The 18,254-nt window shown below is 43.5% G+C and overlaps 1 protein-coding gene across 1 annotated transcript in view; it reads right to left on the minus strand.

Annotated features, from left to right (window-relative positions):
- Positions 1-18,254, minus strand: part of LOC119226383 (schwannomin-interacting protein 1) — a 153,049-nt gene that overhangs the window by 90,563 nt on the left and 44,232 nt on the right. Inside the window, exons 6-8 of the mRNA XM_037484359.2 lie at positions 15,087-15,121; positions 14,825-14,881; positions 14,279-14,414 (exon numbers count right to left, since the gene is read on the minus strand). Coding sequence (XP_037340256.2) covers positions 14,279-14,414; positions 14,825-14,881; positions 15,087-15,121 — 228 coding nt within the window. The remainder of the gene's footprint in view (positions 1-14,278; positions 14,415-14,824; positions 14,882-15,086; positions 15,122-18,254) is intronic.

The raw sequence follows: 18,254 nt of genomic DNA on the forward strand, positions 1-18,254 counted from the left end.
GAATTGGGAGGACGCCAAGTCACAGAGGCAAAAAGAGGAGCTGAGGACCGTCTCCCTCAGCTGCTAATCGGACGGTTTATGGGCGCCGACACTAAACGTCCTGTTCAGTCGCCCTCAGTCCCCGTAATCCTCTTATCCGAGTTTGTTTCAGCACTGTGGAGTCAAAAGCCAGTGTTTACCGTGAAACTGTCTTTGGCAGAGCCGTGATGGTCTTCTGCGTCTTCGGCTCAGGGAACAAAGCTCGAGTTTGACTCTCATCCTCAACCTGGAAGTCAGGCCTCGGTCATGTGACGTGTGTATAAACTGGGTACAAACTGCAGGTCACATTTGATCGCTCAAGCCTTTTTACAGTATTTTACCTTGGATGGGAGCATGTGTAGGGTAGCGAGTTGTATTGGATGAGCCATACAAAGGAGGAATGAGGCTTCACTGATATCAATTAAAAGAGGAAATCGTAGTAAAGGTGCATTCCAAAGGCTTCCGGCACTTTTCTCAACCCAAATCCCTTCTGTCCACATGTTTCCTCTAAAGGATACCTGCAGCTCTCACATTGGATTTGGGAGAAAAGCAACGTAATAAATAAAGTAAAGTCTTTAAAGTAATAAAGCGATAATACTCGCTACGCCTCATAGCAGCAGCCACCTACATTTACAATAAGCACCGGATGACGCCTGATGAAGAAAAACGGATTTGTTCGGGGGATTACAGCTGGTCAGGGGCTCTGCAACATGCCAGGGATGATAGATATTTAGTGTTTTAGGGCCATGAGTGAGCAGCATCCAAGCATTTACACACAATACACAGTCAGTGGTGTTTGATTTTTATCACTTTAATTTAGTTGTATAATATGTGTATTAGTGTAGTGTTTGGAGAGGGGATGTGCAGAAATCATCTGAGCTAGAGACAAGTTATAACACAGCAAGGTACAATAAGTCAAATGTTTTCTGCTTGCATTCATATATGATATAGCAGCATCATTATTAACATATTTAAATCATGATGCACATTTAGCTTAAGCTATATTTGGCGCAAATGACCACATTATCATTCCGCTGTTGTTGAATACTTACAGTCAGTCAAAAGTGCTGTGGAGGGAATTTTCCAATACAGTTTACACCTATTTCTGTTAACAAGTGCTATAGCTACCCATTGGGCTACAAAATAATTGGTGATATACTTCAGTGAAACTAATACTTGTTGAAAAAAAGTATAGTGTATTTGGTCATTTAAAAATAACTAATGATCACATTTTCTGCAAAACTGCAGTTAGAACCTAATTACTAACACAACTTTGCAAGTGTGTTTTAGCCGATGTCTCTAATGAGGTTGGTTTCATATCGCCTGCCAGTCATCTAATATAATTGAGCTGGGACTCCACATTTAAGCTGGTCATAAACCCTGTGACAGCCGAATATAGACATTCTGCCCAGGTCCTATTGCCAACACTGGTATTGTAATCTCCTTTCGTCTCACTCTCCTGTTTAATTAGAACGGGCTCATCTCACTCATCTTCTACTGGATGATGACCCAGCTCAGGCGGGAGGGCAGATAGAACACGAGATACCGTGTAATTAAGCAGCTGCTTGTGCATCGATGGCTTCAGTATTAAAATGGGACAGAGGGTGTGATTTTCTCATTTCAGGTGCGGGGGGAAAAGTCGAAAGTCTTGCTTTAGTGCTGGAGTTTTGGAGTTAAATGATGTGATATGGCAGCCAGTGGTGTCTTTTAGACCATTCACTACATATCCCATCACTCACTTGCACTGTGGCCACTACACAGAGTTGTCATGGGTTCGGCGGAGAACCCAGCAGAATGTGATTGGAGCCGTCTTTTGGCCCCATTCATTTTTCATCTCAGTCAACAGCTTGGCTTCATACTTTAAATCTCAAGACAGCGTTCTACTGTGTGAGAAGCCATAGCGGACCCTTTGTCTTTGCTTGTCAGATGAACATCGGAGTTAACAAAGCGCCCAGTGATGCTGCTACCTCACATCACACGGTCTCCGTAGATGGACAGCATTGAACCGAGGAAGAGGACTGCAGCTGTCCGAGCGTGTACATCAGCGTCTACGAAGGAGCGCTCGATGAGCACAAACAGCAATGATGGACACCGAGTCACGGAATTAGACCCTTTGCAATTGCAGTTTTAAACTGCAGGGGCCTTTGTTTTCTCGGTATCTGTTGGATCTTTATGGCAAAAGTCACTCGCTTTAAAACAGTAAGGAAAGGTATGTGGTTCTGTTCCATTTCTCAATGCACAGTAATACACACGGCAGGCAGGGCACATGCATGGTTACATGCTAGATGTCTCATACAGTCACACCCCACCAAGTTTGAATCTTCTCCTCATCCGGGATCTCCAGAGATCTGAACCACAGCGTTGCAGCCAGGCCTTCCATCGCTACGCAGAGAGGGAACAGAGTGCCGGGCAGAACAAAAGGGGCTTTTGGGCAGCGGAATCTGCCTTAACGAAAAGTGAATTAGCTAATCTTAGCGTGTAACTGGCATGACACTGGCTGCATTGAGGCCAGTCATTTGGAAGCACGGTCCAGTGAGTTCTATTTGAGAGCAAGTGCGGCAAGTACGGCATTCACACAAGCTTCCACCAGTCTGGCCCCACACTCACAAAGACAACAACGATGAAAGATGTGTCCGCTTACCTTGAAATTAGATTTTTTTTTTTTTTTTAAATCCCCCTCAGCCTGTATATTTTTTTCAAATATCTCAAGTCTTGGGTAGACACTCAGTTTATTGGATAAACCTAGCTGAAGCAAAAGCAGTGTTACTTTACCATTCTGCAAAATATTGTACCTTTATGAAGGGTTTAATGTTGGCTAAATAACAGGAATGAAAATGCACTACAAATCAACAGCACCATAAAATGTCCTCATTTCAACAACTCTCCAATCAGTTTAAACAATTATGAACATTAGAAAAATATGTTTTATATAGTCACACCCTGTATCAAAATAATGATGATCTATTAGGAGCAGAATTTAGCTTACACAATATCTGGCCGACACCCACTGCACACACTTATTATACTGTATATTGCCTTGACGGCAGAAATATATCAAATCAACTCTGTTCAATCAAGGAATCTGCTTTTCCGTTGGTCATTTAATCGCAGCTGTTGAATAAAATATGGTAGCTGCCTTCATTTCCTGTACAAGTAACATGTGACCACAGTCAAATAGAGACGATTCTGATTCTGAGGATAGATTTGTGTTGGAAACCCATTATAGCTGTGTGGAATAAGGATTTCTGTGCAGCATGACGCATGCAGGTACTGCTTCTCAATTCAGAATAGTACTTATATAAATATATATATATATATATTGTGATCAATGTTTTGTGATTTCAATACATTTACTGTGCATGAGTGACTTGTCTTTTCCATATGCCAGTCTTTACGGCAGGGGAACAGCTGCCTAATGAAATATTTATCCACGTTCAAGAGCAAAAGAGCTGGTGTGCAAAGAGTTAAAAACAATGAATAAATAAATAACTCAAATGTAGGACAAAAAAGAACTAATGGTGGTGATATTTTGCAAGATATTCATATCCAGAACTGCAACTAATAAAACTACTGAAACCTAAAGTACAGTAGTTACCTTCTCCTGGCTAGTGCCTGCTGAACTTTCTATCTTTCTATCAAAGCTGTTAAAATGCTTAAATGCGTGAACCCGTTTCCAAGCAAATCCGCAGTCCTCCCGACAGGAGAAGGGAGCGACTGAAGAGTGCTGTAGGGTTTCTCCCTCACGTTTTCCCAGAGTTTGTGAACTCCCTGACTGATTGATTTTGAGACTGCGGCGCCCTATGCGAGCGGGGGAGTGATGTCGTATCAGAGCTGTCAGGCGTTCTCCGTTTGCTCGCTGGAGCCCGCGTGCGTTCTTCCCTTTTGACACTAGATGGGAACGCGAAGGCGTTTCAGTCCAGGACGGTACTTTTGCTGTCACTCAGTACACAGCGAGGGGCACACACTCACCTGTGTTTCAGGCAACATGTGCTCTAATACTGAATAAACAGACAAACAAAGAACTGACTACTTGATACGTTTTCAAAAGGCTCAACTCAACTCTATTATTACTATTAACGCTTCGCGCCAGTTGGTCAGGCACCCTTTTTTTCTTTTGCTACTTGCATCGTACCGAAAGGGTGTTTCTTTGTTGATCACAGTGGAGAAAATATACAAAGAGGCAGCAGTTTGCCCTGGTGGTGCTGTGGTGCTGAGGAGGAAGGGTGCTTGGTTGTGAATCAGCAGTGAGGTGAGCAGATATAGAAGAGGAGGCTCCAACACAAAGACAAAAGCCTGTACTGTCTAACAGGGACAAAATGAAAGGGTAAATGAGGTTTTATACACAACATTTGATCCTTTTGAGGCGCTCTGAGCCGCGGCTAAGGGTGGTCTGAAGGAGCACACCCTAGGATGTATTTTGGGCCAACACATTCACACACAAATGTGTCAAATACCACAACTTTGTTAGAGCGTAAAAGACCGCAGTTCACATTAACTTCATAGACTAGAAACTTAGGTGACACGTTACATGCCAGTCACCCTGTGCACATATCTTTCAAAATCCTGCATTCCATGAAAAAAAGGCTGTTTATTTTTTATTTTTATTTTTTTACCAATAACCATATATTCCTTTTAAAGATCCATTTTGTTTTCCCCACATTTGACATGCTAACAAAAGCTTGGCCGCCCCGAGGGGTTTCCCGTGAATGCCGGGTGTTTTGAAGTCTCCCCTTGTGACAGTCTTCCAGGTGGCTTTCATGATGATACTTTTGCTCACCCCGTCTACTTCTCTGCACACTTCACAACTCATCTGTTTCCCTTTTTGCCTGCCACCCCCCCCCAGTTTATCCCTGGCGGGGACCGTTTGAAAGGCAAAGCTGCCTCATCCACAATCTGCAGTTCCCTTTTTGCCCTCATCCTTTGTCATCGGGCCAAACAACGAGGCCAAAGTGTAATGTTGGAGCACAGGCATGTGCACTGTGGCTGATTTGTTTCATAAGGGCTGCACAGCGTTGGGCTACACTTCCACACAGCTCGCGATCCCCCTCATTTGCCCCCCTTGCGTGGGAAGCAATCGTGGAAAGCCGACTCGATTCCCTTCGCGCCTATTTTACCGACCTGTTAAATTGGCACCAACTATTATGTAAAGTTGGGTAAAAGTGGATGAAAAGTTACACAGGAGTTACTCGTCGTTACTATCTTGACTTGCCTGCAGAGTGGCTGTGTGATGATAATACCTTGGAATGCTTCTGTGTTCCTTTTAATGGTTGATTTCTCCCTCTATCTGCTGCATATTCATTCCCTACACACAGACATCAATACCCAGATGGACTTTGTGCATGAGAGTTAGGTCAGTGAGAGGAAGGGAAGTGGGAGAAAAAAAAGAGAAGGAAAGAGGAAAGCTTTTTAAACCTTCTTTTTATTTATCACAAATCAGTATATTTCTCTCTGGAGACTAGACCACTAAGTGGGGAGGAGAATAGGCTCTTTCTTCCCTTGTTTTATCTCCCTCCTATTCAATGCATTTAAGTCCTTCTCTGGATTATTCCAGTCTCTAAATGCCAAACCAGTGAAAGGAGAAACGAAACCTCCATCCTCTCTACATGTGAAACAGATTGCTTGTTCATCGCACTGCTATGGCAGATGAAAATTACAACTACTTGTAAACATTTAAAAAAATTGTGAAACTGCAAGGGCGGGGTAAACTTCATCACCAACACCAACACGCCAAAATTATAACAAATATAATTGCAAATAAGACAAGACACAGAGACAGAGTGAAAGATAAGAGATTAACAAGGTCACGATGTGCCAAGCTGGACAGATTTGTGACTCATGTGAAGTGTAAATCTAGAGCCGTAGTGAATCATTTTCACTCCCTTCCCTGATCTTTTCCAAGCGGGGAATGTTTAATGCTCCATTTCCCCACTAGTGTACACAGACAATCGTGTCTTTTCATGAGCACATATATGTGACGCTGATTCCATCGTGCTCAGTGCGACATATATATATATATATGTGCATGAGTGAGTGGTCTTTCAACTCGTTGCCTTGTCAAAACCTTAATCTCCTTTGTGTCTAATCTCCATACCAAGTGACACTGGTATGCAGCATCAACTGTGGCCTGCGAGTCTCTGGTGTCAGGAGGTAAGACACAGCCGCACTACCTAAGCTGGGTTTTATTAGTTTCCTTCATCTGTACAGGAAAAAATAACCAAACTTTTACATTTCATTACATTTAGCTGACGCTTTTATCCAAAGCGGCTTACAATAAGTGCATTTCAACCATAAGGATGCAAACTCAGAATAACAAGAAACAAGAAAGTGCCATTCGATTTACAACTTAGATAAGAGCCATTATAAGAACAATTGTAAGTGCTTGTTGCTGAAGATGTAAAGGCTCTCTGTGGTCCTGATGTCATCAGAGAGCTCGTTCCACCATTTAGGAGCCAGAACATCAGATATTCGTGATCTTGTCGAGTGTTAACCTGTCTCCTTCCCGTTCCCAGGCACACGCAACCATTGTCTTTTTTTTTTGTTCACACGTGAAAAGAGGGTGCAAAATAATAAGCATTCTGGCCGAGTGTGAGTGAGTGATATGTGTGTGTGTGTGTATGTGTGTGTGTGTGGATATTTTGGTGTTCCACATCGAGTTCCAGAAGAAGCGAGGCATCGAGGGCAGGGACGTGAGAGGATAATGATCCTGCTGATAAAGGAGGAGTGGAATCTGGGAAATGAGGCTGGATATGCACAGTGCTGCAGGCTGTTCCCTCACACCCAGTGTCACACACGCCCACACACCTCACGGCTCTTGAGGTATGCAGTATGTGCAAAATCTTGTCACATAACAATAAATGAGATGCGATACACTTTCCCTTACCACTTCACTTCCTATGTGCCCTACACGCATGCTTGCATGCGTATGTGAATACCAAAGTAAAAGTGTGAGGCGCAGAGCATGAGCTCTATTAATAAAACATTGGCCCACTAGCACTGCTTGTAAGGAGGCAGTGCTTTCTTTGCAGGAGCTAGAAGAAGTTTTTAACATCACCTTTATCCAGTTGAGATGCTTAGAAACTTTCTCACACATGGAGCAGGGTTTTGGATGTATTCAGTTTTAGCAACATGCGGTGCGCAATGTGATAAACAACGTAGCATATTCCCTGTTTGTGAAAGACCAACTGCTTTTATATACAAAATAGCTAATGACATATTTAAATAAATCCAATAGCGCTCAGTCAATTTAATGAACCGACACTATTGAAGCAAGCATGCAAGTTTCATTAAAGGTTCTTACCTAAAATGTATATTTTTTATGATTTAATGTGTATTGGAGCCATTATTTCACAAATGTACTGATCAAGCTGAAACGCTAAATATAGTAAAGGGAAAAATGATTGCTTTGATGGGATTGAGTGGATTTTATCTCATGGCTTGAAGCCTATAATCCCTCACTTTCTTCCCAACCCATTGTGTTTTCTGAAGAAACGTGATTCATGCTTGTCAGCTCTGATCAACAAAACGTGTCTTAAATCAATCAACTGAATGACCCGCGTGTCAATAGAATTGTCTTCACAGTTTCGACTGGCACTTTGCAGCATGCGGCTATGGTTGTTGATTACCTCCGCAAAGCCCTGATCAATAGATTCCAGAGTTAAGATGATTCAGAATTGTATCAATCTATTGCTCTTCAGATCGCCGCCGTCCCCAATCGGACATCAATCATCACTTATTTCCATGTTGCTTGGCAAGAAGAAACCAAAGAGATAATGTGGCGGTCGTGGGATCAAAGAAGACAGAATGACACTCTTGGTTTTAGAAAACGGGAGTGAGAGCGAGAGAGAGAGAGAGAGCGAGAGAGAGAGAGAGAGAGACAGAGAGAGAGAGAATTAAAAAAGGAACCACAGTAACAACATGCATTTTGATGCTTCACCGCTACATACAGCCCTTTTAAATGTAATACAAATATGCTTAGGATTTCATATCATTATAAATGAACCTGAATTGTTCAAAGTCAAATCTAACCCAGCAAATCATGGTGGGCCATGTAAATTAGCAAAATACGATGTAAAGTCTTTAATATTTACAGCTACCAGGAGAAAGAAAATGTCCAGATTATTCATGTAGGACAATCACCAGGTCCATTGGCGCTCATTATTTCAGTGATTTATAATATAATATAATATTATTTGATATTGTTTGTGTGGATGTTGTGAACGACATAAACTTTAAGCTGTTACCAAGAAAAATTGTTTGCAAGATTAATCACTGTTATCTGTGTACAGTCTTCATTCCTGCATGTTTTGGGAGTACAAATGTATTTACACATGATTCTAGTGATTTATAGCTGAAAATTAAAAAAAAAGAAAAGAAAAAAGTAATATATTCGAGACGTGTACGAGCCAGCAACTTGTTCACAAGTCTGACGTAATCCTGCAACACTTAAATATTTAATTGAAGAGTCGTGAAATTAAAAGGGCTATCCAAACAACGCAGAACAGTGACCCCCTGTGGATTCTCCTTGATGATGCAAATGGAACATGACCTCACTACGAAGCAAGGTATCATCTGATTAACGCTACCGATTCCAAAGCAAAATCCAGTTACACAGCATTGGCTTTTCTAGGAACTTCATTCATGAATGAATAAGCTCCGGGGTTCGATTCATTAAGATTCATTGTGCATTTAGTTCCATCTCCATCTAATTTGCACACACACACACACACACACACAGACGTAATGTGTATGACGTGACATGTCCCAGGTGTGAAAGGGCCCATGTCGGAGTCGACATGCCGCTGGCAGGTGATTAGCAAAGCGTCAAACCTCGCTGCCTCTCCATCAGACATTTCTCGTCTCCATTGTACATGGTTATAAGAGTCATCCAAACGTCCTTCACATGTCTGCAGGCTTTTTTACCGAGTAACACAGAGCTGGAGTGCACGCAATACGTTGCTAATATTGTTTTAAGTCCATGTTGGTTCAAGTCACAAGAGAAGGTAAAGTCTGGGGCTTCTAAATCGAGACTCGCTCGGCATAACGTGGTGACGGAGCGGTGAGGGGTCACTAATGATTCTGTCAATCAGTACCTTAGCTGGTTCGGTCACAGCCTGCCACGGCTGTTACTCCACACAGCCTGTGTGAGACAGGGTGGAGATCCAGCACCACCACACGTGCACCGCTACCTCCACTGCATCTATTCTAGGAGATTATGACAAGAGGGATTACGCCAATTAAATCTCAGCATCGCTACCCAGGAATAAGAAAAGGGTCTGAACCCATGTTTAGGCTGCCTCTTCCATCAATTTGCACCGAATGAGTGAAGACAAGTGATTAAACATGTGAATCACCTCCATGAGGCTTCAATAAACCTAAAGTAATTCAAGGGAATTGCCTGACGTAGGCTTTTTTTTTGCCTTGTCCCTGGTATTACACTAACAGGATTGTAAAACGATTGGCTGCAACTACACCCACCCTCCAGCGACAAAGTGGAGGGGGTTAGCATTAATTTCCAAAGCCTTATGTTGCATTTGCATAATTACCATAAATCATCACAGGGATGTTCCGGTCCGTGGTGGAAGAGAAGTGGGAAAGGCTTTTGGGAAATGCCATTACTTGGAAGGTTGTCAGTGTGCAGCAGACCACCGGCGTTGATAGCTGGAAATAATGTCATGATTAGGAATAATTGTGTAGTTCATCACGCGATGTCAAGAAGGCGGCTGGGCACGGCCTTGTGTTCAGAAAACTGAAGGTTCATGTGGAATCTATGCTCAAAATGATCTGAAGTTATTGTGGAAGTGATTTCTTACATTTATTTCAATATAATACTGAATCTCATGAAAGTGGTGCTCCGACTTCTTGTACATTTGTTGTATTAATAATAATCTGCAGGCTCCTACTGATTTTTTTCTTGTGTTTAAGAATATCTGATTCATACTGTGGTCTGTTTATTCCCTTTTTCCATAACAGGGATAGAGCGCCGCATGCTGTACATATTTAAAAGCCTTTTAAGTGCAACATTTGGCTTCACATCGATTCAATAACGATGGAATATATATGAAAGGAAATGGAAAGCTTCAAGGAATGTGATTTGTGGTGTAGTATTAAACCTGTTTTACTGGCATTGCAACCCACTGAATAAACGTCAGCTCAGCCCTCCCTTTAGGATTTTAACACAACTGTTACATTATCAAAACTCATGTTTTAAGGGATCGAGGACTTTTGGAAAAAAGGTTTCTCGAGCAGCAACTGTTATGTTTTACAATGTCACAATATACAGTCATTAATATCTCACTGGAAACAAATGTAAAATGGCTATATCAGCACTTCTGATTGGAGTCCTCACAGAATGAAGAACACAGCAATTTGTCGCTATCATTGTTCCTGTCCCGTGTCCCCCTGGCTGCTTCCGCTCTCCCGGCAGAGGGGTTTGCTATAGAAGAAGATTGCATATTCATGTCATGTTGTGTTTCTGCTGACAGCTCCCCACCCTAAAGATTGCACACAGTCTCTTTAATATAAATGGTGTATACATCTATCTAAAATAATCCCAACAATGTTGAACAAAGACTATAAACAAACAAAAAGTGCCACGAAAGTGGTTTAGTGATTCAACCTTACTGAGCTGTTGTTTGTCTACTTATCAGTGACCGGTGAACCATGGGGTTAATGTACGGAAAAGACGACATAATGGGGACAGGGTGAGCCTGAGGGGGAGTCATTAATACAATAACAGTGCTGAGGCCTCCGTGTAATAACACTTTGACCAGGTTGGTACCATATGTGACCTTCCCTTCTTTTTTCCATCCAGCAATCTGAGTTTATACAGTGGGGGAAAAAAAATCCTGAAGGGCAACGATGTGGACCCTGCATTGGATTAGATGGGTAGAAATGAATGTGCAAGGTTAAATGCTTTGACACAGGGTGAAGTCTGTGCAGGCTGCTGTATCAGTAATCTGCTGAAAGCTTTGTGTAATAACAAATTCAAGTCCGTGGGTTATTTCAGTATAACTCAAATAAGACCGAGAAAAAAACAGAGCTGAACGTCTCTAGATATATTTAGAATATACTGCTGCTCTATCTCCCTGCTCTGTACACAACAAGCAGTAATACAGTCCCTGTACGGAAATCCCCCGGACTTCGCCTAACCTCTTTTATCTTCCCTACGCTTCCATGGCTGGTAATGCAGCTGCATGACCCGATAAAGCCAAGAGAACAGTAGGGGGGGGGGGGGGGGGGTTGCAAGTGATAAAGGGAGAAAGACTGAAACAGAGTGAGAGCCACAACCAGCAAAGAAGCAGAGCGGTTCTGAGGGCAGCTTAAAGAAAGGGACAAGAAAAAGAGAATACATTAAATATGAAAGGCGGTGGCAAAAATAAACTACGGCATGAAAAAATAAAAAAAGGGAGAAAGTGAACATTAAGAGAGCATTGATGGAGAGGGCGGAGAAGGAGAAACATGACAGCTGGCAGACGGGGAAGGCGGTGCTGCCCGACTCGACCCCGACTCGCTGCACCTTAGCGGGCCAGATGGGCTAAGCTGCACCACACACACACACACACACACACATAGCCCTCTCTAGGATTCTAAATACGGTTTAACCATAAAGATTAAATGCTGATAAGGTGGTAAAAAACACACATATATGTATGTACGTAAAAAGCCTTAAACCCCAAATAACTCAGTCCCGATCCTTTTGTTACATTTACACAGGGCTAGGGCTATAATACTCTTGCAAATTTGCAGTTGTTTGTTCACTATGTCATATGGTTTGCTTTCTACAATTGGTCCAATCACTCCCACGAAACGAGAGAAAAAAGTGATGGAGGAACTCCCTCTAGTGGCAGCAGTGGGCTGCTGCATCCTAGAACACAGGTCAGCACCAAGGCAACGGACAGCTCTCATTCTCAAAATGCAAGCCTCCAAAAGACAGGACACTTTAAATTCAGGGTTGAAAAACCTTTAAAGTTTAAAGAAATAGTAAAACAACAAATACATTTTGAGTGATCAGGTCTTTCTCCAACACTTTAGTGCCAATCCCGCTAGAAACGCATTCAGCTGGCCCCCAAACCCTATTGATTAATGTCTGGTTATAAAAAGACATCTATCACTTAGACAGTCTGAAATTAAAGCTGTAGTGGTCTGTGTTTCCATGCGCCTGCGTCTGTGTGTGTGTTCCCTCTCTTTTGTGTGTGTGTGTGTGTGTGCGCGCGCGCATGTGTGTCGACTTGCAGGTGGCCGGCAGGCTGTGTGTTGATGCGGTGAAACAATAAAATATAGACAGCTGATTCATATCTTGGCATAAAAGCCAGAGTTTTGTTAGGTTCCCCTTTAATGAAACCTATAATTTCTGCCTCCCTCCGTGGTGTTGCTATGGAGCAGAGGGATCGATCATGAAGAGAGATATCCATTGCTGCTCCATTTTGCAGGATTGCCATGGCAATGAGTGAGCTGAGATGCAACGTGAAAGATAAGTCACACAGTAACGAGCCGCATGTCAACAATATTTCAGTCATGCACTGCTGAGAGCATAACAGCCCTGACACGCACAAAGAGGAAAAAATAGCTCACTTATAGAAACACAACAAGGACTGGTTGCTCACACAAACGCACACTGCACACACGCAAGCGGAGTCAAGCACACTCACACACACACACACACAGATATATTGTATGTGGCATGGTTTTGTCAAAGACTGATGTCACCAGCACAAAGGTTACAAATTCAATCACTGTAGGGATGGCTGGCACATCGCCCTGTCTTCTTTCGTGTGTGTGTGTGTGTGTGTTTGTGTGCACCCATGTCAAAACCCCACCCTGCCCGGCGTGGATTCAGAACGTATCGCTGGGTCGACAGAAACTAAACTGTTCAAACAGGGTGGAGCTTCCAAATCCACCCAAACGGATCGCTCTACAGAAAGGACAATAGAGAGAGAGAGAAGAGAGTGTGTGGAGCGAGAGAACAGGTGAGATAATGCAGCAGATACCTTGTAGGCCGCCACAATCGATCAGGTAAAATATGTCATACATTAATGAACGTGGCTGAGAGGGGATGCTGAGCCTCGTGGTCCCGCGGCGAGCGGATCCACGGCGTCAGCACATTCAACCCGAGAGCCAACGTCTGTTTTTCATCTTCCCTCCCTCTCTAGCGCCCTCCTCTATCTCCTTTGACCCTAAGGCGCATGCACACACACACACACACACACACACACACACACACACACACACACACACATCTCAGGGAAGATCTAAGCATTTCCCGGCCATCCCAAAGGGTCTCAAACACAAGCGCTGTTTACTCTGTGTGTGTGTGTGTAGAAAAGGGAGCGGTTGCCTTTGGACTTCATTCATAACCTTCTTGACCTGAATGCTGACCAGTCAGCTGCTCACGTCTCAAGCCGCCGCTTGCACACCACTCTGAATGCTCCTCACTCGTAACCCATCTGACCCTCTCATTTGTCCACGAGAATTCGAAATCAAACAGTCTGCGTGAAAGCTTTTTTCGAGCAGCGATTGTGTGGACAAGTATACCACCGAGGTGCGCCCAGACACAGAACTCTCCCAGCTGATTCAACCAGCCTGTTGACTGCCTGGCGCAGGGATTAGTCGAGAAGCGTACGCGCACTCCCTATTCAGCTAGAAGACGGCGGGCGACGTCCGTGCAGAATAATAATGACCAAAACAGACAAAAAAGAAGAAAATCCAGGAGGATTTATTGCGGGGGCCGGTTTAAATGAAGGGGAGAAGTGCTCAATGAGATAAGCTGTTCCATGGATTTCAATTCTCAGCGTGATGCTGCTGTGCGCGAAAGTGTGTGAATGTGAGACCAAATCCTTGTATATTTACTCTCCGCTTCCAGAGAAGAGGCTGCATGCTGAAGAAATGATCTGAGAGATTTTGCCCCCTTCTGGACAGGAACTGAACTGTATGCATATTCTCCACAAGCAGCACACTGCTCTTAACACCCCACTAGCATCTCATATATGACACACGCAAATATATGTATACATGTATGCATGTAATTAGACGGTGCATAGAAAAGCTTTACTGAGACAGTTAGAAAACCCTGAAACCGCAACATTTGCAAAGCTTTCGGTTCAACAGTTCAAAGACACACACACACTCACTCGCACACACACACACACACACACACACACACACACACACACACGGCCTCCAGAGACACCGTCAGTCACAGCGTCTGAATGCCTTTGGATTTGTAATTATAATGGGGGATATCTCTGACATAAGCGTTACTTACCGGGGTGCTCCCGTCTGACAGGGTCGTCATGCTGATGGACATGCTCATCTTGTCAGAGGAGGAGAGGGACGGCGGTGAGGGGCTCCTCTTCTCCACTTCCTGTCTCTGGAGGAAATGGCGCCAAGCCCGCTGGATACTACATGTGGTTATAGAAAGACAACGTGGAATAGGATGCATGGATGATCGCTCAAGCTGTGACACAGTTCTGAGTAGTTACCAAGTTTACATTGATTGCGGTCTGTTATCTTCAGAATTAGTTGATTCACAAGGTGTATTTTCTTTTCTTGGGCATTACACGTCCTCACCTACCTCGATCCCAAACAGTTTCTACTGTAATATCAAAGGGACCTGCAGTATGAGGTTTTAGTTGAATTGAGTTGTGTGATTACTTCAAAGAGCAACGTGATTACTGGAACCATCAACCAGTCATATTGGTTCCATCAAAGGTTTACTTCAAGGAAATTTACCATCCAGGACTTCATGGCGACAAAAACTATACTTCAAGATGTTCTCCTTTTTTAGCTGTAGAGAAAAAGAAATACTCACATTAACACCTTGGTCTCAATGGGCGCCATGTTGTCTAGGTCCGTGGTCAGGTGATCACTGAGAAGGGGAAGGGTTGCACGTAGCAGTCAGAGAACAGACACAAGTCCAATGTCAGTGTGGGTTATCAGTAATTAAGCAGCAATAGATTGGTCCCAACTGCAGGTAGATGGACTTTTACAGCAGGCTGCTCATCCTCTCCCTGGGTATTTATTCTCTCTCTGTGTGTGTGTGTGTGTGTGTGTGTGTGTGTGTGAGATCCCACCTCTGCAGCCCACTCTGGAGGCTCTTCCGCTGCTCCTGTTTGAGTTGGAGACAGAACGAGGGACAAAAAGGGAGACAAAGAAAGAAATAAGAAAGCAGTTGGAATCTCAGATGTCTCGCTCAGATTCTGGCTCACTTGGACCTTTCTTGTGAAGTTAGTGCAGCAATTTGCTGGTTGGGCATATTTCAAAGTATTTGGGCCCACAAGCACATGCAGTCGCTGCACAGATGTGGCGGACGCGTCGGAGATTAAGAGCGATCAAACTTTACACTTTCACTTAAATGACTTTTTAGCTGCATTCCACCCGGCTCGTCTGCCGCTCCGCATCCCTCGGCTCCATCCTGGAGCTTTAATAGTGCCGTGTAATGAGGACAGGCCTGCCTCTACATAATTGAGCAGACTAATTCAATTACAAGGGAGCAACAAAGTTTAAGTGGAGCAGTTCTTGCTGATGAGCCAAGAGGGTCACATCAGGGCACTGCAGCTACATCAAAGTGCGCCAGTGTGTGTTTACAAAACCTGTAAAATATCCCACTTATGTCAGATTTCCTTTTTTCATTGCACCGCTACTGCATGGTGAAGCGTGCATGGAATAATTTATTGCGTCTATTAGATGGCAGATTGGCCTGCAGAGGGACTCGCACTAAAAGATATTGAGAAGCGCCAGCACTAGCTTACAATGGTTACTTGGTGTTTCATATTCATGGTGTAGAATATATGGATAAGCTGCCACCTGGGGTCGCAGAAAAAGTACCTTTTTGAAGTGTAGATGAGCACTTACACATATTTGAATCGAATTGTCTTAATGGATTTTCAGCTGAGTACAAAGTTACTTTCAAAACAGACAAACATCTTATTAAAGATATAACTAAAAGGTCTGTGTTGTTTGGCTGTTTTCCCAAATTTCACTGTGACAGGCCGTGTTGTTTTTCTCATTACTCTAATGAACACGCAGCTCATTAGACAGAATCAAGGACTTTGACTAATGATCAATGATGGTATCAAGAAGCTGTTTTTCATCTCTTTCTGTTTGTCTTCTCTCTCTTTCTTTTCTCCCTCTCGCTCTCTCTCGATTTCGCTCTGATGAAAAGGGGATCCATGAAAGTGTAACTATAGCCCCAGTGTGGATTCCCCAAAATGTCTTTTGCTTTGAGAGTCGGGCTTTTTCCAGGTCCGCACACAATGCATCCCTCTTGCAAATACACATCCAGTCAAATCCCACATAACAGTCCGTAGTGTTATAGTAAAAGTGTCTTTTACCTCCTCCTATAACAAGTTATTTTGTTATTATCTGGATTCAAGACTCGGCCCGAAACCGCATGAACCACACTGTGAGGATGGAATCTGTCCTGGATCCATGTTTCCTTTACCTTTGCATCACTCATCTATCATAGAGTATGTGTGTGAGTGCTAAACAGAAATTGTATCACTGACACCCGGAGTGCATTATTCACCACTCAAATAAACCCTGACTTCAGCAGGACGTTTACTACATTCTTAAGTTAATACCCGGTATTGATTTCACAATCTGTAGCAGTATAGATTAGGAAATGATTGTGTGAAAAACTGACGGCTGCATGCGACTCTCTACACCTCTATCACTCCATCCCTGCCTCAGTGTAAAGCACCTCCCTATCAGGTGTAGGAATGCCAAAAAAGTATCAGAACATAAACTAAAGGTTTGCATAATTTAGTGGCAGAGTTGTCATAAAATCTATAGTCATTTTGGGCTTTGGCAGTGCCAAGCAGGCTTGTATTGATTGGTGTGTGCGTGTGTGTAAATATGTGTGTTGGGGGATTTATGGTAGAGTCAGGCAGAGCTAGAGATAGGGAGGCAGGGAGAGAGAGAGAGAGAGAGAGAGAGAGATACTGCTGCTAAGACCTTAGACCCACAGTAAAACAGAGGAAATAGAGGTACTGACTTCCAAATTCAAACCGCGACCCCTCTCGTTTTATCCAACCCACCTATGCCTCCACCTCTTTCATCAATCCATTCTCCTTCACCCGTTTCCTCAAACGAATGTGAGAGTAAGAAAGAGAGGCGCGAAGAAGCCGCGAGAAAGCACTGAATCAACGGAGATGACGTAGGGGAAAAAAGAAGAAGTGATGATTCAATTACACTGTGAGACATGCTGCTGCCTCCTTCATGGAGAGGAGGGCAGGAATAGAGACGGACCTTTATGGAGCACCGTGGACTCCGGGTTGTTTGGGAGGTCTCAGGGGTTAGCAAGCCTGCAGGGTGGGGATGAGATACCAGCAGGGTCCCCCGGCTGCTGCCTTGGCCCTGTCACGGCTCCAAATGGCAGGAATATACGGGGCCCAACAGAGGTCCAGAGTAAGCGTCTGAATATCCTCGTATCCTAGAAAATCCCTCACACACACCTGACATGTTCCTCACACGTGCGGTAGAAATTGTTTGACTCTTTTGCAGTTATGGCCGTACACGTGGCCATAAAAGGCTCAACGGGCTCGTAGAGCGTTGTCAAGCAGGACAAATGGGGTTGGGTCAAGCTCGGAGGGATATTTACAACAGGCTGGTCTTTGGGAAGGACAAAACCATTACAGACTGTCCTGACCTCTGTCTGTACGAAGAATCCGAGCTCTTGTCTTCCGTCCACACATAACAATGTATATTTGTTGAGCGTGCTGAACATGGACCAGCTACAGCACAATAACTGTCGCCCTCCCTGCATTTTACTTGCCTTTCGTCACTTGTGATATGATCTCAGTGCCTTTAAACTGCTTGTGAACTGTTATTATATTGTTTTGTTACATAGTTGTTGTTTTTTAAATTATTTTCCCCCCCAACATTTGGTGTCACTGCTGTCTTATTGTCTTGTTGCTATAATGATTTAAAACCTGGGTGTACAACACATTTTCGGTAATGAGTATTACAACAAGGACAATCAATAATCTATTTTTGAATACAGGCAAAAGTTTTGAGAACTGTTGCTGCTCAAATGAGCAGTTTGATTCGTTAAAGAATCAAAGTGTGTTAAAGTTTTTTTTTTCCCCATGCAGGTTAATAACTATGGTCACATGCTCTATCTGCTGTCTGATGATTACATTTGGATCAGGATTCGTGTACATGATGTTTCAGATCATTTATCGCATCTCAGTCGATATCATGCAACTCACTTTGAGCTGAGTGAGTCGAGTTTCTCACCC

The sequence above is a fragment of the Pungitius pungitius genome, chromosome 3 (genome assembly GCF_949316345.1).
Source record: "Pungitius pungitius chromosome 3, fPunPun2.1, whole genome shotgun sequence".
Lineage (NCBI taxonomy): Eukaryota > Metazoa > Chordata > Actinopteri > Perciformes > Gasterosteidae > Pungitius > Pungitius pungitius.